The sequence below is a fragment of the Chroicocephalus ridibundus genome, chromosome 7 (genome assembly GCF_963924245.1).
Source record: "Chroicocephalus ridibundus chromosome 7, bChrRid1.1, whole genome shotgun sequence".
NCBI lineage: Eukaryota > Metazoa > Chordata > Aves > Charadriiformes > Laridae > Chroicocephalus > Chroicocephalus ridibundus.
This window is the reverse complement of record NC_086290.1, coordinates 46,981,354-47,002,569: the sequence shown is the minus strand read 5'-3', so window position 1 is coordinate 47,002,569 and position 21,216 is coordinate 46,981,354. Positions and strand designations below refer to the sequence as shown.

Below are 21,216 nucleotides of genomic sequence, written 5' to 3'. Positions count from 1 at the left end.
GCAATGTGCGTGGGAGCCAGGCGCACAGCCAGCCCCCGGCTGGCGCAGCCACGGTGAGGTTTGGGCAGAGGTTTCTGCTGCCCTGGGACAGGAGGGTTGCGCAGCGGTCAGCAGGGCTAAGGGGGCTGCAGATCCCTCCCCAGCAAATCCAGCTCTGAAGCAAAGGGCCACATGGCGCAGCCAGCTGGGGAATTTGGCGTTTAGGTTTGTGGTTTGCTGTGACTGCAAGCCCACCAACTAATTTGCCCCCGCAACTACAGGGAGCTCCAGCAAGAGCAGGCACTGCAGCTCAACACGAGTACAGGAGCCAAGGTGTAAACTGTGAGCAGCAGGTGCTTCTTTCTCCTGTGCAGAGCCAGGGAGGCAGATACGTATCCAAATGGCAGACGTTAATACCGAGGTACAATACAAAATGTCCGCTGAAGCTTGTGTTCTTTTGGACAGGCGAAGCTGGCGGGGGAGCGTGGAGCCCGTGCCATCCTTTTTGACATTACCGATGATGAAAGCGCTGCTGATCAGGTACAAACCCCATCGATATCAGCTAAACCACAGTGCCCCTCTCCCATCCCCAAATGTGCCCGGGTCAGGACCCACCGACCACCGCCACGCGGTGAGAGGTCCCGGGAGGATGCTTCAGGCTGGCTGTGAACGCGAGCTCTCACCCGGCTCACGATGCACACAGACAGTGCTCTGCTCTTCTGCTCGCTCCGTGGCACGTCCAGACCTCCACGCAGCAGCAGCGGGCCAGCAGCCTGCCCACAGCACCTTCCTGCTCTTAAAGGCCATGGTCTGGTCAGTTGAGCTTTTCTGCCAGGAGCTAGATGCTTCCTCTTGGGAAGTCACAGATTACCCGATCCCATCTAGTACAGACAGCCTGGGGATACATTAGGGGAAAAATGATTTCTTGAGTCTTCAAGCCAAAGCCACGGCCACCCTGCTATGCTGTTGGTGATACTCCTGCTGCAAGTTTAACGTGGGTTTAGAGACCTCCAGAGGTCCCTTCCACCAATGCTGCTGTCATCTCTGGAAAGGAATTGGTTCCCCATCAAAATAATCAAGGGATAATGAAAAGCATCCAGCATTCGATAAGAGGACAAACAGCTGGTGCCTGAGCTTATCAAAATCTGGGCTGACTCCTGCTCGCTGGATCCATCCCTCGCGGTTCTTTCGTGCACTTACAACTTAATTTCTGATGCCAGAGAAATGCAGCAGTGAGTGCAGGCCCAGGAGGTGATGCTGAGGTTGCTCAGTAAGGGTGTGGGAGGTGGTTGGTGGGTCAGACGGCCACCCTGATTCAGGCCAGCCTGGAGGAGAGGGTGGACCGGGACACTGGCTGAGCCAGCCCGTGGCAGGCTGCCTGGGCCCTGGTGGAAAACCAACGGTACGATCAGAAACAAGCAGAGTGTTCTGCAGATCACAGAGGGAGGAGGGGGAACACTGGTGGGTCTCACAGGAAGAGAAGAGGAAGCGTTTCTGTAGCGAAGGCAGCACTCGGCAGTGTTGTTGGCAGTTACCACGTGGCAGAGGAGAGACCCAGAACTTTTGCACAGGGGCTTGAAAGGGGAGCACAAGAGACACAGAGCAGTGTCCAGTTGTGCATGAGGAGGCACCATCGGAGGAAATGAAGAAAGCCATGCTGAAGAGTTGGTAACAGAGGAGGAGCTTCCATCTGGTTTCATCATACAGGGGTAGTGCAAGTTTGGGGGAGCAGGCAGTCTCTAAAGTGTGCGCAAGAAGCATCAAGAGGAACCAGACGTGCTTGGGGGGCCGAGGTAGTCCTTGTTTCAGACTGTTCTGGACCATCTCTCACTCTGTTTCTTTACAGCTGAGAAAGCCCCGAGGTCTGAGTCAGCCTGTGGTTCTGATCAGGGGCCATGATGCGGAGCTTCTCATGGGCGTCGTGAACAAGAACAGAGAGGCCCACGTGAAGATAGAGGTCAAGGAGCCACCAGCTTGGGTGAGAGACACATCATTCCCACTGCCTTCTGTATCCTCCTTCCCAAGCTGCTGTGCCGTGGAACAGGACTTGCCCAAAGATGCTGAGCTTTTCTCCCCAGGGACGGAGATCACAGCCCTTTGCAGCAGCCGCCTGTCTGCAGTGTTCAGATGATGCGCTGCAAATAAAAGCTCAAAAGCGCTTTCAGCTTATGTAGTTTCTTTTGCTGAAACGTGGTGAGTGAGGTGAGGAGTTTCCCCGTCTCTTCAGGTGAGACGAAGCCTTGATTTTCTCATCTTGTGCTACCTTCGACCGTGGCCTCTAGGGAGCTGAGATTCTGCAAGGCAGAGGATTTCCATTCCTGCTGGAATGTGCAGAAAAGACTGAGCTGTTTTGCTTTTACCTAGAAAGAGCAAGGAGGTAGATCTTGGCTAAGGATCACGTATTCAAAGGCTGATGGTCAGGAAGAGATGGGGATTCCCCTGCCTATCCTCTAATTCCCACCCCTGCCACACAAGAGTAATTTCTTTCCTGTTTTATCCAACAGCCAGACTACGACGTGTGGATTCTTCTCACGGTGGTCAGCACCGTGGTCGTCATCATTTTGATTTTTGTTGTTCGCACAAAGTGCCAGCTGAACAGGACTCAGGTACGTATCTCCTGGAGCAGGTGTGTCCGAACAAAGAGAAACACACAAAGGGCAGGAACGGACACAGCTTGGGAGGGGAAATGTGCCTCCGTGCAAGCTGAAGATGTGGCCACATGAGGCAGGAGCGGCTGAGGGATGAGCGAAGTGATCCTGAGATGGATCCCTGCTGCGGTGGCCTTGCTCTCCCCCTGCTGCCCCACCAGCACAGCAGCCTGCAGTCCCAGCACCTTTCAGAGCTTGTCCCAGCACCCAAAGCTGCAGAGCTGGCCCACAAGCCCTTGATTTTAACAGTATTGTGTTGTCTGTATTGGTAAAGAGTAGAACATTCAGTATTTTCAACAGAAACTAACAAATTAAATAATCATCTTTCCAGAATCGGATGGATTTCCAAAGAGCAGAACATTTAGTATTTTTAATAGAAACTAACAAATTAAATAATTGCCTTTCCAGAGTCAGATGGATTTCCAGATTTGAGAATTTGTCCTATAGAAAGACATTTGTTCTAGAGAAAGATAAGCCTTTGGGGCTCAAAAATTCAGCACTTGCTGAGCGATTTTGAATGTCCAGCGCAAGACGTCTCCTGCTGGTGACAAAGCTAAGTTAGATTAGACAAAAAGTCACCTCAGGAAATGAGGAAATCACCCCCAAATTCCTGATAATCCCATTTTGAAAGAAGAAAGGCAATGAGAAGTATGGCGAGGTAGGGCTGAGCCTCTCCTCAAAGCCTTGTCTCTCCTTGGCAGGACCCCTTGCAGCAGCAGACCATGCAGGCCATCGGGCAGCTGGCCACGCGCAAGTACCAGGCAAGGTGCCGGCAGGCGTCGCGGTGGGACTCGGCCAGCAGCTGCAGCTCAGCCCCGGTCTGTGCAATTTGCCTGGAGGAGTTCAGCGAGGGTCAGGTAGGCTGCGGGCACGGCTGCTGGTTGCCTACGGCTCTGCGCTTCCCAGCCACAGTCCGGTGGGAGCTGAGCGGTCTGGCAGGGGCGGGAGGCCCTTGGGATGTTTCCTTCAGCAGTTCCTGAGGGCTGGGAGAGGACTGGCATCGATGGAGGTCTGCCTGCCACATGGCCAAAAAAGGCCTGCCCCTGCTGAAGTCACTCGCCTGCAGACTCAGATTCCCTGAAGAAGGGTCTCCAGCTGCCGCTGTAGGATAAAACATCTCTAATAAGTCCATGTTGAAACAACGAGGCGAAAGTGGGATCTGCTTCTCCCAAGCACTCAGCTTGAACCCCCCTGTTCCCGAGGGCTAGCACCTCTCTGGACGTTCACACCCCAGAGCTGGATGCAGCGAGCAGAACCAGAGCTGCCAAGCGGCCGCACAACCTCCTCCGGGCAAAACTGAGCTGCAGATCGCTTGCGTTAGGCATCTTTCCATCCTACAAGTCTTGCTTCCATCAAGAATGACCCATCCAGGTCTTGAGACATGGTTCTCCCTCCTCACGCTTCTCCTCTTCTTTCCACCTCTCTCTAGGAACTGCGGATCATCTCCTGCTCCCATGAGTTTCACAGGGAGTGTGTTGACCCCTGGCTGCAGCAACACCACACGTGTCCACTTTGCATGTTCAATATTCTTGGTAGGGCTCAAGACACAGCATTTCCCAGCCAGGGATGGGGTTGGGTGCGGGAGTTGTGCGCGGGAGGTCCGTGTACAGCCAGCGGGAGCATGTGTGCAGGATGGTGTGTGCATGGAGGGGGGTCCCTGCGCGTATGAGCCCCTGGAGTGTACAGCGAGGGGCTGGGCTTGGGCTGGGACCTGCACCAAGAGGAGCGTTTTCCAGCCCTGGGACCTGCGCAGGGAGGGAGGTGGGATCTGAAGGTGAGGGCAGCAGAGAGGGTGCTGAGCGTGCAGGACCACGAAGATGGTTTGGTGGTGGCAGTGAGGAGGGCACTGGTGGGATGTGGGACCATAGTGGGAGGGCAGTGGAGGCTGGCCGGTGCTGGGGCTACAGCAGCTGGGCTGTGGGATGTGTGCTGGATGCTCCCTTCTCTCTCCACAGCCAGAGAATCGGTGGACCAGGCCACAGCCGCTGGCTCCAGGCTGGCTCCTCGGGACATGGAGCCCGGACGGCGTCTCCACCTTTTCCGCCAGCACCCAGGACATGCCCTTTACCACCTCCCACACGCGTATCCTCAGAGGAACTTCAGGAGGTTTCCCCCAGAGCCAGCCCACGGCAACCCCTTCTTCCACTCTCCAGAGCTCTCCCAGCTGGATTTTGGCACCATACACTACATGCCTTACAGGCCAGCCACCTCCCTGCTCGCCTGTGGCCACCCGTCCCCCCTGGCCCCGGGCTTGCTGGGCCAGCAGCATCCCAGCCCCTCGGCGTGCGGGCAGACGCTGCCACCCCACAGGACTTGTTCTCTCCAGCCCCAGCCCCCCTGCCTGGGGCTGAAGGCAGCCCTGGCGCAGAAGCAGCACCGTGCCCCCGCCCTGCGCCGGGGGGGCGGCCACGGGCACCAGCACAACAGCAGCGGCTCTGGGGAGAGCTATCTCACGGAGCACAGCGGGTACCTGGCAGACGGGCCGGGCAGCGACTCCAGCTCGGGGCCCTGCCATGGCTCCTCCAGTGACTCCGTGTTGAACTGCACGGACGTCAGCCTGCAGGGCATCCACGGCAGCTGCTCCACTTTCCGCAGCTCCCTCAGCAGTGACTACGACCCCTTCGTGTACTGCAGCTCGGAGGGACCCGCCACGGACAATGGCCAGGAGCGGCCGCGGCCACCAAGGGAGACACGGCCCAGGTCCCTGGACCTGATGGTGCCTGGGGGGGCTGCTCCGGCCAAGCCCCAGGTGCTCAGCCACGTCCACTACCACCACCACCAGCACCATCACTACAGAAGAGATGCGGAGTGTCCACCGGGGCGGGCTGGGCAGGGGCCTGGGCAGCGCAAATCCCGGTACTCTGGGGCCAAGGTTGGCTTCCACGGTGCTCGGACACAAAAGAGGACTGAGAAAAGCCATCACTCTCAGCAGCCTCTGGAAAGCAGTGCTGTGCTACCGGAGGCAGCTCTGGCAGGACAGCCAGCCTGTCCCCAGCAAGGCCGGGAGCCCCCTCATGTCCCCTCCGCTTCTCCAAACAGGTTGGACTTCAGTGTAGATGCCAACAGACAATCAGGAGCAGCTGGCACATCCCCTGTCCCACTGCCCCCAAGACACAGCTTACAGAGCCGTCATCACCGAAGGAAAAGAAAGTGTCCCCTCGAGCCCGACCCCGCTCTCCTGCCCCAGGACTCAGCCTTGCCCAAAGCCTGTGATGCTCACGTTCCTCACGGCCATCCCGCTGGCTACCGCTGCTCGCCCGAAGTCCAGCCCCTGATTCCAAGCGCTCCCCTGCCCTGCAGCTCGGGCTCTCGGCCGCTCTGGAAGTGTTTAGTGCCGCAGTCCGGCTCTGAGCTGAAAAAGCAGGAGGAGGGGTTGTCAGGACGGGAGGGAAACCGCGCCGTTCCTGCTGATTTCTCAGGGACGGGCACCTCCAGACACAGTCTGAGTCTTCACCTTCACTGCCCGGCTCAGCAGGGTGGTCAGGGTAAGTCTGGCATTGGCCTCTTCTTGCAGCAAGCAGGTGAATGAGGGTGGTTTGCTGAAGGTACTCTGGCTGCCGGTAGACGTGGTACCTTCTCCATGGGCTTTCCTACAGGATCGCCGACAACCGAAGCGTTTCAGAGCTCACCTGTCTGGAGATGATGGCCTGAATGATGAGCAAGTCTGTTAATGAGCACACCAAACCTTGCAGTCTTGTCCTAAAATAATACAAATGAGAAATAAGGTGGCTATTTTTAACTAAACACCTCTAGCAGCTGGAATATCTCCCAAAGGAAGGGGTGGGACCACGTTTCTCAGTGTCCTTACATCGGTCTGGATGTCTTACTGGCAGAGTCGTTATCATCAAGGCTTATTGGGCTCTAGTCATTTCAGCCAACCCCAGCTAGCTGGAATCAGTAAGGAAGAAAGTGTGCGTAGCCGGTGGTAGCAGGAGAACAGACTAAATGAGTTTATGGATTTGCACATCCTTGATTTCTCACCTGCCTCTCTTGCGTGGGAGTTGCTTTTTAGTGTCTTTTGGAAATCAGTTGTAATTAAAGTTTGGCCCTTTGCCTAACTGCTGTACAGAGAGGGAAAAATGCGTTTGAGACGAGGCTGTTTGAAAGTGCCTAACTGAGTTTAGCTCCCAGGTCTTGCTCTCTCTCGGGCTCCTCTGAATACAGCAACCTGCGAGTCAGCATGGGCAGGTGCTGGCTCCAAGCAGAGCCTGGCTCCCTTCCTCGCCCTGCCACTGACTCATTGCAGGTCCTCGGGCAAATCGTTTTGATTTAGGTACCAAATACAGATCTAGCTGCCTAATTTCTGTTAAAATGCTGGCCTTAAACTCGTGACTCACCGTGCCCATTGTGCCGCGGAGATAATAACTTCCTCCCCATGCTTGTCTATCCAGCCCCACACCACACCCAGGCTGCTGGTGGTGCAGCGCCTGCCGGGGAGGCAGCAGGGAAGGGGGAGAGGCTGGATGGGGCACGGTGCTGGCTGCCTGCGGCGCTCCGGGCTCCCAGACTCCCAGGAACACATTTTTTCTTCCCAGGCACAGAAGTGCCTGACACTGCAGATAGGTGATACGAGAGGTTCTTCAAAGAGCCTGGAGGGATGCTGCCATTTTGAGAGATAAGGAGGCAGCAGTGCAGAGATGTCCCTCTGGTTTGCAGGTAGCTCTGAGTGCTGACGTCCCCCGAGCTGGAGGCGGGGGGCAGTGATATGGCCAGGACGCAGCCCTCCCAGGATCACAGCTGGGGACCTCCACATGGAGAGAGCCCTCCTGGCGTGAGGGCAGGCTGCTCAGGAGTTGCTTTGAGCTCCCATTTCAAAATGAAACTGGGAGGACTCCCCAAGCCACCAGAGCAGGATCTGTGTCCCTAACGTGGGGCGCAGGGTGCTGCAGTGCCCAGGGGATTGCAAGGCCCCGTGCTGTGATACCTCTGTCTCTTTGTAGACAGTCCCAGCAGCCCAAATCTGTGCCCACCTCCTGATGGCGTGACGGGGGAAGGCTCCCCGACACACATCCAGAGCCAGTGCCAGCGTGCTTTGCCGAGCACACACACCTTCCTTCCCTCATACCTCCCTTTGCCAGGAGCCAGAAGGACCAATGTGTTTGAAAACAGTGTGACTCTGTCTGTTTGGTGGCAGTAGCTTCTGTGGATGCTTTCAGGACCAGCCGGAGTGTCAGAATCTCCTCGTAAGATTGAGAAAATACATAGAAAGGAAGGATTTAACTTTATTAGGAACTGAGGACAGTGGAAGAGAGCGGGAGCTCATGCAGGGCTTATGCAGAAAAGCCGTCAAGCTGAAAACTCGTTGGTTGACATGAGACAACCTCTGAGTTATAATCACATCGGTTCTTTATCTTAGAAAGGGACTGGACATAAATCAATAGAGAACAAGTAAAAAGAGCGAAGAACAATCTCAATAGACAGTCCCATGTAAGCAGGACACAAAAAGTAGACAAGAACACCAAGGAGAAATGCATATATGCCTCAAGATAAATTTTGTAAGGCTAAAAATATAAGTGGATGAATTAGAAAGCCCAGCTTCAAACTAAAGTTTTGACATAAAATTTTCAGAAACCCAGTTTAAAAAAAACACCCCAGCAGTGGGACCCTGTAATTCCCAGGTGAAATTACAGAGAGGAGAAGAGTGTGTCTCTACTGGTGGCATGGGAGGGACACTATGCGTTAAGGAGAGTGTAAAGTCCAATGACAAGCGACACAAAAATCCTCAATTGCGCCTAAGTACGGAGGAGTATGGTATTAGGGTTATAAGACCTAACATTAGCACAGGCTGCAAAAGAGGAGCCTACATATACACAGGAATCTTCTTTAAGTAATACTAAAAGAAGCAGTCAAAAGAATAAGACGCTTTTGAGCACAGGGATCATTTAAAGCCCCAGAAAAGGGCTGGCCAAGCAGCAGAGAGGGCAATGAGAAGCCAGAAGCCGTTCTTCCAAAGCGAAGGTGTGGCTAGACAAAGAAATCAGAAGAGTTGGATGCAAAGCTAAGTGCAGAGCCACGGCAAGGCAGGCCAGGAAAGGTTTCTATGAACTGCTTGTGAAAAAGAGAGGGAATATTAATGCAAACCTTTTGCAACTCCATCAGAAGGAAGAAGACTGCCAGAGGCTCTGCAAGTCCAGGGAGTAACGCAGGTCTCAGAGGGATGTTCAAAGGCTGTAACCACGTAGCAGAAGAGCAAACTGCATTTATTGCATTAGTGATCAGCGTGGAGGTTCTCACCCTGGCACATCTCCGTTCAGGGCACGGAGTAGAGGATCCCTCATAAATCAAATCATCGGTTTGAGCGTTTCTGAAGCACATCAGTAAAGAGCACAGTAACAATTTACCAGGGCTACAGATCCCTCACCTGGGCATCACACAGGGGCTCAAGCACAAAACTGCTAAATCACGAACGTGGACTGCAATCTGTTACCCATGCCCAGAGCCAGAAGGAAGAGCTGAGGGCAATATCAGCTTGAAATAGCTGAAGCCACAGAACGATGAGCCTGACTTTCCTGCCAAGCAAATTGTTAAAAATTCAAATACAGGGTCTGACTTGTAGGCACCTGGCTAAATGTGAAAACCAGGGGAGGAGGCAACACAACTTTTGTAGAGAGAGATAATGCCTTGCAGAGCTTTTAGGGGAATGAAGCTCTCAAAGCATAAAAGCTCTCGTAGGTAAATAACTTGCTAAAAAAATAGGAGGCAAAGTGCAGATCAGTCTTAATGGAGGAAGGTTACTTGAAGAAGGAGAAAAGTGGAGTTCTCCAACTGTCTTCACCTTTCAGCAAGCTCATAAATATCCTGGACAAGGAGAGGAGATGGCAAAGCTTACAAAAGACAAAATCCTTCAGGACTGTCAGCTTTAAAACTGGTCAGAAAACATTACAGAACGATCTCCCCTTGCTGACTTATCGGGCTGTGGTGCAGATGGAATCCCATGTAAGTAGCACAAAATGCTACACACGAGCAGAACCACTTCTAAGTAAAAATCAAATTATTACTAGGAGCTAGCTTGGAATAAATGCGCAAGAAGCAGAAAGTGCCATTATGCATCCGCCTAAGTCTGTGGTGCTTTCACAGCCAGCATCCGCCACCGATCAACTCTTCTCAAAAACGGATATAGCAGACCTGGGAGAAGTGCAGAAAGGTATTGAGTACAATCACAACGATGAGGTTTTTCTGAGAAAACAGAAAGAATATAGAGACTTTCCTGTGGGAAAAAGATGATTAGCAGAGGAAATGAAAGGGAGGATATGAAATTAGGAGAGCAGGAGAGAAGGCAGATAAAAGAGACTCACTGATGCTTATAACAAAGTAAGTGGTGGCATCAAATGGGAACCAGAAGCTTCAAAACACCCAATAAGGTAACACACGGTGTGTAATGAAACTGGTGCTCATTGCCCAGAGGATGTAGGTGCCAGAAGTAAAATGGGTTCGAGAGTCTAGATCAAGAGTTATCAAATGCAGAGATGCAAATGCCCTCTCTGGCTCAGGAAGTCCCTCAACCAGGGTTTCCAGAAGCTGACGGTGCTCCTGTGGGATGCAGCACCCTCCAGGTGTGTGCTCACCTCACCCAGCTGCAAGATGAGGCTGAGCCTTGGTCCATAGCCCCCCGAGAAAATCCCCTTGTGCAGGCAGTGCCATGCACTGGCATCGCAGGGAATAACGCTGCCCGCAGCCACTGCCAGGGTGCTGCAGACGATGCCAGAGATGCTTGCATGATCTCGGAGTTTATGCCACTTCCTTGAGCACCTTCACCAGCTTTTCTTGGTGGGGTTTGCATAAAGATACATCCCTGACTCTCTTGCCTGGGAGACTGTACCTGGGAGTTGTTTCACTGAAGAATCAATCCTCAAGCAACGCTGAATGGATCCTTTTAAGAGAAGTCAGAGAAGTGGCAGTGAATTACAGCTAGATGGCTTCCTAAACCACCCCAGCACGCACGGATCTCATCCCAGAACAGCCAGATTACTCCCAGCAGAGGCTGATGAAATCTCTTGATTTCTCTCCCTGGGAAATCTCACCTCCTGCAGCACGCTGTCAGCATCCTCCCCCTCTCCTCCATCTCTTGCTCATCCTCTTAGCCATTCCCTTTCATGTCATGTCTTTGATCTTTTACTAGAGAGGGGGAGAAGGATTAGAGGGCAGAAAAAGAGCACTGTTAAAACCTAATACCCAAAGAACAAGATTTCTGTTGTATCACCAAGGTGTGCTCCTTCAGGTCATTGCCCTGTGTGGGTCTCGATGGCCAGTCCAGCAGCTGAGGCTCTACCGCCTCTCACAATTCAAGACCTTTTTTTAACCTTTCTTTCTGTTTGTATAACAGGGGACACTCACACAGGCGCGCTTTTCAGAAAATGTTTTAATAATGCTATTTGAGACTTGGGGCATCTGACTGATCACAGAGTGATGGAAGCTTCACACTCTCTTTTGCGTTGCATGTGAGCTGGTGTACATGAGAAGCAGTTGGCGATGGCTTATTCAATGTACCAGTGACGCTAATCACAAGTGCCAGATATGCTCAAACTCTGTCTTCTGGTACTTTGGCCATGCCTGCATACATACGTGTGTGTGTGTGTAACGCTGTGCCTGTACGTTAATTTTCCCACATTGATTAACCACATTTTCAAAGCAGAATCTCTTTTGTTTGTTTTCTTTCCATATATTTAATTTTCAGAGGTCCTGTTCCTACAGTTGGTGATTTATAACAAAGAATAATTTGCTGTGACTGTTTTGAAAAGTTGTTTGGAATTGCTCTCTATGAATGTCTACATGGGCTTTCGTTTCCCCGTGATCTCAAGAACGTTCAGGAAAAGCGAAATGTGAAAAATAATGCATGTGTGCCTTTACTGGGCTATGCTGACCCTGCGTGAGAGCTCTGGGCAGGGACATGTCTCTGGTGAGACATCTGGGAAAGGGACCACACTGTGTGCGTCAGCACTCCGTCACTTGGAGAGAAAGGGACTATTTGAAGCAGTTACTCAGGGTGCAGCATTTTTAGGCAGCCCTTATTTTGAATGTGTCAAAGTAAAGTACTCGGCACTTACCTGTCAATACTTGACCAGGCGGAAGGGGCTGCTGAAGAGCATGAGCCGCAGTCCTTGCTGGCTGGGCACGAGGGATTGGTGTTTGCAGCCGACCACCATCCATTGGGTTTGCCTTGTGTGGGACTCGGAAGCAATTTGTGCAACCTCTTGAACATTGTGAAATGCACGTGCCGTCGCTTTCTTGCATGCGCACATCACTTGCAGTCTGCTTTTGTGGTCTGGAGTTACTGCTGATGATGTCCTCTGTCCCTGGAAGGTGCTGCCGTGGCCCTGTGCGAATATGAATCAGTGTTATTTTCTGTTGCTAACAATTTTTAAAACAGCTGTACAGATTTTTGTCAAAGAGCAAAGACCAAAAAGCCTCAAAAGCAAACCTCTAGTAGCGATGTGAATCCTGGGGTGCACCATGCCCCTAGCCTGTATCTTCTGAAATATTTAAAGAGTATCTTGACGTCTTATCTTTACGTTTTATTGTGCTCTCACTTAGAAGAATAAACTGATGGGGGAGGTGGCCAGAAAAGTCCCTCCAAAATACTGGGAGCAACTTAGTGGCTTTCCCTGCAGCATCTGTTCTCTGTATTGCAGGGTCAAGGCCCTGGCAGCTGCAGAGTCCGGGAACGTTCAGCCAGTTGTAGCTGACACTTTTCTTTTTCCTTTTCTTTGAATGCAGGATCTGAAGAGGAGGCCCAGGATGTCCATGAACACTCGGTTTAATAAAACACTGGCCTGTTTGCTTACTGGAGAGCTGGAGCAGACAAAGATGTTCAGCACACCAGCCGTAGAGGAGCTCACATCTTGCTCTCTGCACAGGCAATGCATAATAACCGGCCCTGACCTGCACGGCCCATGCCAAGATGCAGACTGCCAATAAGCAATGTGACACTTGTCATCTCCTCACACGTTCCCACGTTGCGATGGTCACACAAACACAGAGCCATGTTCTCCAGATCCCTTTCTCCTTTGAAGGCACAGGCACATCTTCATCCTGTGGCATCTGTGTGCGTGGGCTGGCTCGCTCAGAGACCGGTCCTGGGAGTCATCAGCTGGAGAGCTCGCGGAGTGAGTGCAAGCTGCTATTTTGGCATGTTCATGCCACAGAAGGTTTTGCTAAACACTTCAAAAATAAACAAGCCTTCGAGACCAAAAGCTGCAGAAATGACTTTCTGTGGCCAGGTAGCTCCTGACTTCATTTCCTCACTTAGGTCAAAAGCTAGACTTCTTCATTTAACTTTTCCACTCTTAATTCAGATACAGGAACAAGCTATTCTCCATCTCACCACTCACAGGTCTGCCCTGCAAAGTGCTTCTTCTGACTTCATTGGAAACCAGCAGCTCTCACCACTTTCGATCACTTCATTGTCCCTCAGCTGATGCCATCTCAGCCATTTGCTGTGTTTTGCCAGCAGCAGGAGAGGTGAAGACCCGGAGACAATGTCAGCATTTCTGGGAAGGAGCTGGGTCAGGCTCTTTCCATTGCAAAGAATCCACCTTCTCATCTGGCAACATGAACAAATCTCTCACTCATCCTCTAACTCCTCCACCTACCCTCAAAATAGGTGTGGTGTCCAGCCCTGTTACAAGCAACTCATTTGTTGAGCACATTTGAGACCTGAGATGCCCCCGCCACAGGAGTCATGGAATACCCTTGAGTTCACATGGCTCCCGCTTCTCTCCTTCCTCCCTCATTGTCCCAAGACACAGCAAAAGTTCCCAGCAAAAGCACCCATAATAAACGCAGAGCAGAGCCCCCATCCATCACCCAGCCTTACCTTCATATTTCTGAGATACCCAAAATGATCCTGCAAAGAAAATTTTCAGAATTCTGCCTTTTCTAACATTTTGATGATGGAGAGAGAAAACTTGAGAAATTGCTAGGCTCTCAGTTTATTACTTTATTTCCCCCCTCCCATTTGCAGCATTTTTTTTGGAATGTCACTAGTTCTTATTTCCTACATCTCATAATTTGGGGACATTCAAGTAAAATAAAACCTGCCAAATTCAGAGCATATAGGACCCAAACAGTTTTCATACAGCAGGGAATTAGACTGTCGAGTTCATTGCCCTAAATGATCGTTCAGGCCAAAGAATTAGCCAGATTCCCACGTGAAGTGCGGGTTTATATGGCACCAAGCGTTTCCAGAGTTAATGCTAACGAAGCAGGGGTGAGGCTACAACACTGGAGCTGAAGGTAACTCCTGATGATTTGAAACCTGCTGTAGGGACAGAGCTCAGTGCTCAGTAAGTTTTGTGTGTCTTCCGTTGAAGCAGCAGCTGCTTCCCCATTTGAAGAGAGCACACTGGTCCTGTAGTCCCAGTTCAGGATAATCCTGCCTCTACCTTTCTTCGTTGGTGAGGAAAGCTTTTTACGGGGTTTGCTGCCCTTCGCCTTTGAAAAAGGCATCTTTGTCCCAGCTGCTAATCAGTCACTGACATTCAAGTCATGGTATTAAAAGTCAGCCAATAGCACTGTTTTAAAGCAAAACATTATTCCCTTGCTAGTGTTCATTTCTCGTCTCCTGTGACCAAGCCACTGCAGTACCTTTCAGTCTAGGGAAGGCCTGAATTTCTTTCATCAAAGAACCCAGCAGAATTCTATTTTAACCTTTCCAGGCTCTTCTCGCTTGTCTTACAGAGCAAGCAGGAGACACGAGCTCAGCTGTTTTCTCCCTTGCAGGGAAGTCAGTCTTAAACTAGAGGAAAAAAACCCAGGAGCGGGTCTAAATTCCCCCTGTTCAACTTCTTGTGCACGTGGTCTGTGGCTTGTCTCAACCAGCTCCCTACCTCCTTAGCCATCCTGGAGGGCTCGGGTGACTTTACAGAGGGGAGGGTCATGAAGTCTGGGTGCTCCCACTGGTTTCTTTAGGAGTCAAGAAGGCTGAGAGCCTCCAGGGATGCATTTCACTGCCTCAAAGGAATGAGCATCTAGTTTGCAGCCTAAAAGTCCTCCTCTTTTTCCCTCCTTATCCTTAAAAAAAAAGGAGGGCTCTGAATCTGCGGCAAGCCCCAAGCTTCTTGGAGAAAGTGGTGAGCAGTAACGCACCCTTTCCACTCCCTACTGCAGTATTACCAGGCTGCGCAGGGCAATGCCTGCTTTAAAGTGTTTTCTTTTCCTGATGTTATGCTGCTGCTCCTTTTCATCTAGATAACGGACATCCTAGATGCCGGGCTCCCTCCCCATGGCTTGCTGAGCCGAGTGAGAGCGTGCAGGTCTGCCTCGGTGGGTTCTCAGATGGGAGGAGAGGGAGGAACTCTCTGGGAAGGTGGCTGTTAAGATCCTCTTCAGCAGATGGACTACCATCCTTGGCTGCCTGGAAGGGAAGAAATGAGAAAATGGGGAACGGCTCCTCTCTGGTCCTGCACCTCTCGCTTCTGGGCAATGCTTTTGAGCGCTCAGTACCCTTGGGCTCCCTTGCCGGATTTCTTCAGCATCACTGCAATGAAGCGGAGCTCGTTTTCCTTCGTTGCGTCCAAGGTCCCATGTGAAAACTGATGGAAGCCAGAGCATCCCAAACTCCCTCTCTCTCTCTCCGAAACCGAAGCCCCAGCCCTTCCCCAGGGAACACCGTCTTCCCAGGACCCAGGCCGGGCTGGATGGACCTCTTCCCTTCCCGCACAGAGCCTCTGCTCTCCCTTTTATAATGTTCAGATCCTTTTGAAATGTGAATATCAGTTTGGTTTTTTGTTGTTGGTTTTTGTTTTGTTTTTTGTTTTTTTTTCGTTTTGTTTTTTTTTTCCCCGAGTCTGTCCTGGCTCTCGGGGCTTGGGAATAAATTATGACCCACCAAAAAAAAAAAAAAAAAAAAGAAAGAAAGAAAAAAGAGGAAGAATACATTTTATATATATGCAAAACTGTGTATTTATGTCGGATAGAAACAAAAGATGTGTGAATATGCTGATGTGCTCAGAAATATATTTATTTACTAATATATTTATCCACCTATCCGGTCTGCTGGCCTTTTTTCTTCCTTGTACCAAGCCATGAGGGCTGTGGCTCTGTTATAAATGTCGTGGAAATAAATAGTTTGGATTTTGGCCCCGGCTGCGGCCACCGGCTGCGGCCCCGGGGCCCCGGCGGCGGGGCCCCGGGGCCGCAGCCGGTGGCCGCAGCCGGGGCCGGATCGGTGGCCGAGGCCGTGTCGTTGTGTCGTTTCTGGCCGTGCCTGGAGTCCTGAGACCGGTTCTCGGCGGCTCTCTGCCGCCCTCCCCCGGGTACAAGAGCGGGCCCTCACAGGGCCAAGCCTCCGCCATTGTCAGGCCCGGTTCCGCTCTGCGCCTGCGCGGCGACGGCAAGATGGCGCTGGAGACCGTCCCCAAGGATCTGCGGCACCTCCGCGCCTGTCTCCTCTGCTCCCTCGTCAAGGTGCGACCGGCGGCCGGCCTTTCTCCCCCGCTTCTGCCGCTCGTCCCGGCCCTCGGGCCTTTCCCGGGTCTCCCGTCCCGTCCCTTCCCTTCTCCCCCATCCCTGCGCTGACGCCTCTGTCCCCGTTCCCCGCCCCCCCCCCAGACCATCGACCAGTTCGAGTACGACGGGTGCGACAACTGCGATGCCTACCTGCAGATGAAGGGCAACCGGGAGATGGTCTACGACTGCACCAGCTCCTCCTTCGACGGGTGAGTGGGGCTTGGGGACGCCGCGGTGGCGCCTGGCCGGGGAGCGTTCCCCTGGCAGCCATTCCTCCGCGGGGCTGGTGTCACCCAACCGGGCGGCACACAGAGCCGAGGCGTTTGCTTACGGCCTGTCTGCGCTGAGGTGGGCGCTGGGTGGTGACTCCACAAAGTTAGATAGCGTGCCTTTTGAGGAGTGAGCCGGGTCTTTATTTATATATACCAAATAGTCACAGAATCATTGAACGATTTGGGTTGGAAGGGACCTTGAAGACCATCCAGTCCCTGGGCAGGGACACCTGCCACCAGCCCAGGTTGCTCCAAGCCCCTTCCAGCCTGGCCTTGAACCCCTCCAGGGATGGGGCAGCCACAGCTTCTCTGGGCAACCTGGGCCAGGGGCTCACCACCCTCACAGCAAAGAGTTTTTTCCCCAGATCTCATCTAAGTCTCCCCTCTTTCAGTTTAAAACCCTTCCCCCTCGTCCCATGGCTCCCCTCCCTGCTCCACAGTCCCTCCCCAGCTTTCCTGGAGCCCCTTTAGGGACTGGAAGGGGCTCTAAAGTCTCCCCGGAGCCTTCTCTTCTCCAGGCTGAACCCCCCCAGCTCTCTCAGCCTGTCCTCACAGCAGAGGGGCTCCAGCCCTCCCAGCATCTCTGGGGCCTCCTCTGGCCCCTCTCCAACAGCTCCGTGTCCTTCTGATGTTGGTGCCCCAGAGCTGGAGGCAGCACTGCAGGGGGGTCTCACAGAGCGGAGCAGAGGGGCAGAATCCCCCCCTCGCCCTGCTGCCCACGCTGCTGGGGATGCAGCCCCAGGCTGCGGGGGGTTTCTGAGCTGTGAGTGCACATTGCTGGATCACGTTGAGCTTCTCGTCCACCAGCACCCCCAGGTCCTTCTCCTCAGGGCTGCTCTCCATCTGTTCTCTGCCCAGCCTGGATTTGTGCTTGGAATTGCCCCAACCCAGGGGCAGGACCTTGCACTTGGCCTGGCTGAACTTCATGAGGTTGGCATGAGCCCACCTCTCCAGCCTGTCCAGGTCCCTCTGGATGGCATCCCTTTGGCCACACAGCTTGATGTCTCCAGTTTCCCACTGTCCATGTCACCAACAAAGATAATAACAAAGAAGAAGACACAGTGAATGGTGAGTCAGTCATGCCTTTCTCCTAACTTTACTTATGGAGGCAGAAATTTACCATTCTCTTATCTGCAGACACCTATTGTCTTTGTTTGAGAGCAGTCTGGGGCTATCCAGGTCTAATGACCTGGGGACAGGCTTCTGCCCCTGGGGCCATCCTGACCTGTCCCCCATTCATCAACTATACAAGTCCACCTGGTTTTGAAAATGAGAGTTTTTGTGACTGTTAACCCTTCTTTTGACTACAGAATCATTGCCATGATGAGCCCTGAGGACAGCTGGGTCTCCAAGTGGCAGCGAATCAGTGAGTGGCTTTTCCCAGCCAGTTTGAGAGCTGGAGATGCCTTTTCTCCAGGAAGCCCTTCTCTGGGGCAGTGGGAGTTGCTGTTCGGGCTGCCGAGGGAGTTTCTGCTCCCGATGGGGGCACCTGCGGAGAGGGGCAGGGATGCTCACCCACCTGGGAGGTGTAACTCAGTGTTTTCTTTCCCCCAGGTAACTTCAAGCCGGGTGTCTATGCAGTGTCTGTGACCGGCCGCCTGCCCCAAGGTAATGCTGCCGGCTTGTGTGAGGGGAGGCTTCTGCGCAGATGGCAGCTGTGAGATTATTCTGTATATTAGGTGTTGGGGCTGTGGCCATCTTGCCGAGGTGACAAACTGGTACAGCGTTGCGCTGTACCCATGTGATAGATTGGGATTCGGGGGTTCAGAGAACGGTGTGTCTTGTGAACAGAGCGCACGTGGTACCAAACCAGTGGGATTAGCAAGGTGAGAGCAAGAAGGAGATGCTGAACGGGAGGGCGGTTTCAGGGTTCTGCAGACAGGTTTTCAACCCGCAGTCATTCAGCGCTCTGCCTGACAGAAGTTGATACTGAAGATGCTGCTGACTAAAACGTGTGATACCAGGCAGGCCATCGGAGGGACAAACTGTGATTAAAGGGTGACCCCAGAAAGTGGGTGCATTTCCGCTACAGGGAAACACGAAGGTTTGTCCCTAGAAAATAGATTTGCAGGAGGGGGTGCTCTTACAGCAGGCTCGGTGAGCAGATGCCCCTTTCCATCATCATGCTGCACTGAGGGCTTACGTTAAGGTGGGTTTTGTGGCTGTATAAACAGCGTGGAGGTGTAGAGGGTTTGGCCTCATCTTTGTAACGCAGAAGCTGCATCATCCGTCTAGCTGAGAGCCCCTGCCCGGCACAGAGCCCCAGAGCAGACTCCCGACCTGTGCCGCTTCCCAGGGGCGCTGCAGTCTCGTATCCCAAGGGGAAAGCTGTGCTTGTGTCTGGAATCCCAGAATCCTTATTTCTGACACAAGCTCCGCCATCCGCATTGGGAAGAAGCTGGAACATCACAAGGCTTGAAGCCGAGGCCTGCAGGCACGGCTTTGGGCGCATCCGAAATAAGCGGGGGGGTGCAGCAGGTGATGGCGTCGGCTGGATGCGGGTGCTGGCAGGGAGCACAGGGCAGCTGGTGGAGGAAGTGCAGGTGGGATAGGCCATCTTTGGCCTCACTCAGCCCGTCCTCGCGTCACGGGGAGGAGTGAGAGGGCTGGGGAGCGCGGTAACCAGCAGGCTGCACTCAGGGCCTCGCAAGCTGTCATTTGGCTGTCCCTGGCGCTGGTGAGAGCCGGGCTGAACACCACAGTGCTCTTCTGCTGTCCCTGTTCTTCAAGGGTTACTGAGAAGGTTGGATGTGCAGGCATGTCACAGAAGTGACTGAAGGATTTAAGAAGTACCCCTAATAGCTTGACCAGTTCAATACAGCTGTAATATTCAAACATTTTCAGGTAGGAAATAATGTAAATGAAGTCTCTACCTTGGTCTTTGCCAAGGCAAACCACGAGTTGATGTTTGGGAGCTCTGTTTAGGCATTTAAACTAGAAGAGGGAACACTTAACAATTCTACTAGAAGAAATGAAGATGATGATTGTCCAGTTCTTGATCTCTGCAATGAAGGCTCCGTGACAGAGCAACGGGATTTTTTCAGGGCTCCTCATCCCTAGAGAATACTGAAATGTGTTTGTCTCCTTGCTGCAGGCATCGTCCGAGAGCTGAAGAGCCGCGGCGTGGCGTACAAGTCCCGAGACACAGCTATAAAAACCTAAGGGGCTCTTGTGCTGCCTGGAGGGTTTCCCGGTGCTGCGTTGGGAGAGGCAGCGGGTACGCAGGGCACTGCTCCAAAACCTTTTAGCTTTAGCGTGTGGGAAGGCGAGCCTGGACTTGGAGGGAGCTTGCGGGCTCGGCTCCTCTGTCTCGGAACCTCTGGACTCTGCCCACACGGACCATAGAAACCTTTTTGAGCCTTGACAAGGGGGAGGGTGGGAGCAGGTCTGGGAAAGGGGTGTTTGATGGTGATGCACGAGCTTTTTTACAGTCAGTGTGGAAAAGGGGAGAGCTGGGATAAGGGATAGCCGTGTAAATATTTCAATAAAACGTGCTCCTTGGTGGGAGTGCAGTCCAACTTGTATGCGCAGTCACTCGTTTCACCCGCTGCAGGGGGTGGATGGCGTGGTGAGGGGTTTCACACTCAGCTCCCCCGCCTGCAAAACCGGACCAACGATTGCCATCACTTCTTATGCCATGGACCACATTCCTGCCTCGAAAGGGGACCCTGCCCTCGCTGAATTGGGGTGCCCTTTGCTGTAGGGGAAAAAGCAGACTGGCGACTTGTGCCTTGCAGCTCATGGCTGGATGGGACAGGTAAGGTGGTGTTAAGTATTTCATCTGGAGGTAGTTACCTGGAAGTCATGGTGCCCTGGGCCTACAGGGTCATGGAAGCAGGCTTGAAGGACCTTCAAGTGATCGTTGCCAGCCTGCAGGACAGGCAGAGCGAGATGAGCCCGTTGCTGGTGGGGTTGTGGGCCTTGTGGAAGACAAGCGAGGGGTGGAAACGCCCATCCAGCCTCGTGTCTGCAGAGGTCTGGCTGTCACTGTGCACGTCGTGAGTGTCAGCTCGGGTAGTGTCTGCGTTGTGTGGGCTCCTGAGAGATTTGGTCTCCTCAGCTGATGGCTCCTGCTTAATTTCTTTTGTTCCTGTTCAGCAGTAGCCACCAATCGCAAAGGTACCTTGTCCAAGGGCAGAATCCTAGATTAGTAGCCCTGTGAAATAAGCATTTTTATTTGTTTTTTTTGTTTTTCTGAGATGATTCTGTAGCTGGAAAGCCCAATTTTTGTTTTCTTTAGACAAATAGTAGAAAATGGGTACAGCCTGGAAACTGCATTTGATCTGGTGCGAAAGCGGCTGCAGCAAAGGGAGTGCATCGCTGTTGGGGAGTGACGCTGTCGGGTGCTCTCTGCCCTGCTCTGCTTTGTAGGGCTGGCCCTGAAAAAGAGTCCCGAGTGCTGCGGGTCAGCCAGAGCGCGGCTTCCTGCAGGGTGTCAGAGCAGACCTGTGGCTGGAGAAGCCTGCTGAGAGCACGGAGGGGGGGGACTGCACGGGGCTGCAGCATTACTGGAGGTGAAACACTGCGGAGAAAAGCATCTTCAGCCATGCTTTGGTTGGGGACTTGCAGACACGATGCTGAAGTCAAGAGTATTTGCTGGGTGCAGACCAGGCCAAGTCAAGTTGGGGATGGGCTCTGGGCTCCAGCAGACGACTCTGGGTGGAGATCGCCTTTTGTGGGAAGAGCTGAGAGTGCTTTGGCCCCTAACCTGGGGGCTAGAGGCTCCCCTTGGGAAGATGGAGCAGCAGGTTCATGTCCTTGGGCAGAGGAAGGAGTTGGCTGTGGCTTTTACACATCCTGGTGAACGTCCGAAGCACTTGAGTTACCTGATAATTATCCCTCGGGCTTGCTTGATTGCAGAGACTGGGCAG

At 52.9% G+C, this 21,216-nt stretch overlaps 2 protein-coding genes and 1 long non-coding RNA gene across 3 annotated transcripts in view; 2 read left to right on the top strand and 1 right to left on the bottom strand.

Annotated features, from left to right (window-relative positions):
* The window catches only part of RNF43 (ring finger protein 43), a 65,675-nt gene extending 50,108 nt beyond the window's left edge, over nucleotides 1–15,567 (top strand). The window contains exons 3-9 of the mRNA XM_063341876.1: nucleotides 445–519; nucleotides 1,826–1,957; nucleotides 2,484–2,585; nucleotides 3,329–3,484; nucleotides 4,057–4,159; nucleotides 4,583–6,112; nucleotides 12,342–15,567. Of these exons, the coding sequence (XP_063197946.1) occupies nucleotides 445–519; nucleotides 1,826–1,957; nucleotides 2,484–2,585; nucleotides 3,329–3,484; nucleotides 4,057–4,159; nucleotides 4,583–6,112; nucleotides 12,342–12,385 (2,142 nt within the window). The 3' untranslated portion in view covers nucleotides 12,386–15,567. The remainder of the gene's footprint in view (nucleotides 1–444; nucleotides 520–1,825; nucleotides 1,958–2,483; nucleotides 2,586–3,328; nucleotides 3,485–4,056; nucleotides 4,160–4,582; nucleotides 6,113–12,341) is intronic.
* LOC134518738 (uncharacterized) lies at nucleotides 5,865–12,227 on the bottom strand. The gene is made up of 3 exons (XR_010072044.1): nucleotides 11,672–12,227; nucleotides 6,082–6,326; nucleotides 5,865–5,979 (listed from the first exon to the last, which is right to left on the bottom strand). It is a non-coding gene; the product is annotated as an uncharacterized LOC134518738 (long non-coding RNA).
* A 308-nt stretch (nucleotides 15,568–15,875) lies between the features above and the next one.
* Nucleotides 15,876–19,863, top strand: SUPT4H1 (SPT4 homolog, DSIF elongation factor subunit). Its single transcript, XM_063342066.1, has 5 exons — nucleotides 15,876–16,031; nucleotides 16,176–16,282; nucleotides 17,656–17,711; nucleotides 17,900–17,953; nucleotides 19,440–19,863. Exons 1-5 carry the CDS (start codon nucleotides 15,963–15,965, stop codon nucleotides 19,505–19,507), a joined length of 354 nt encoding a protein of 117 aa, XP_063198136.1. The 5' UTR covers nucleotides 15,876–15,962; the 3' UTR covers nucleotides 19,508–19,863.
* The last annotated feature ends 1,353 nt before the right edge of the window (nucleotides 19,864–21,216 follow it).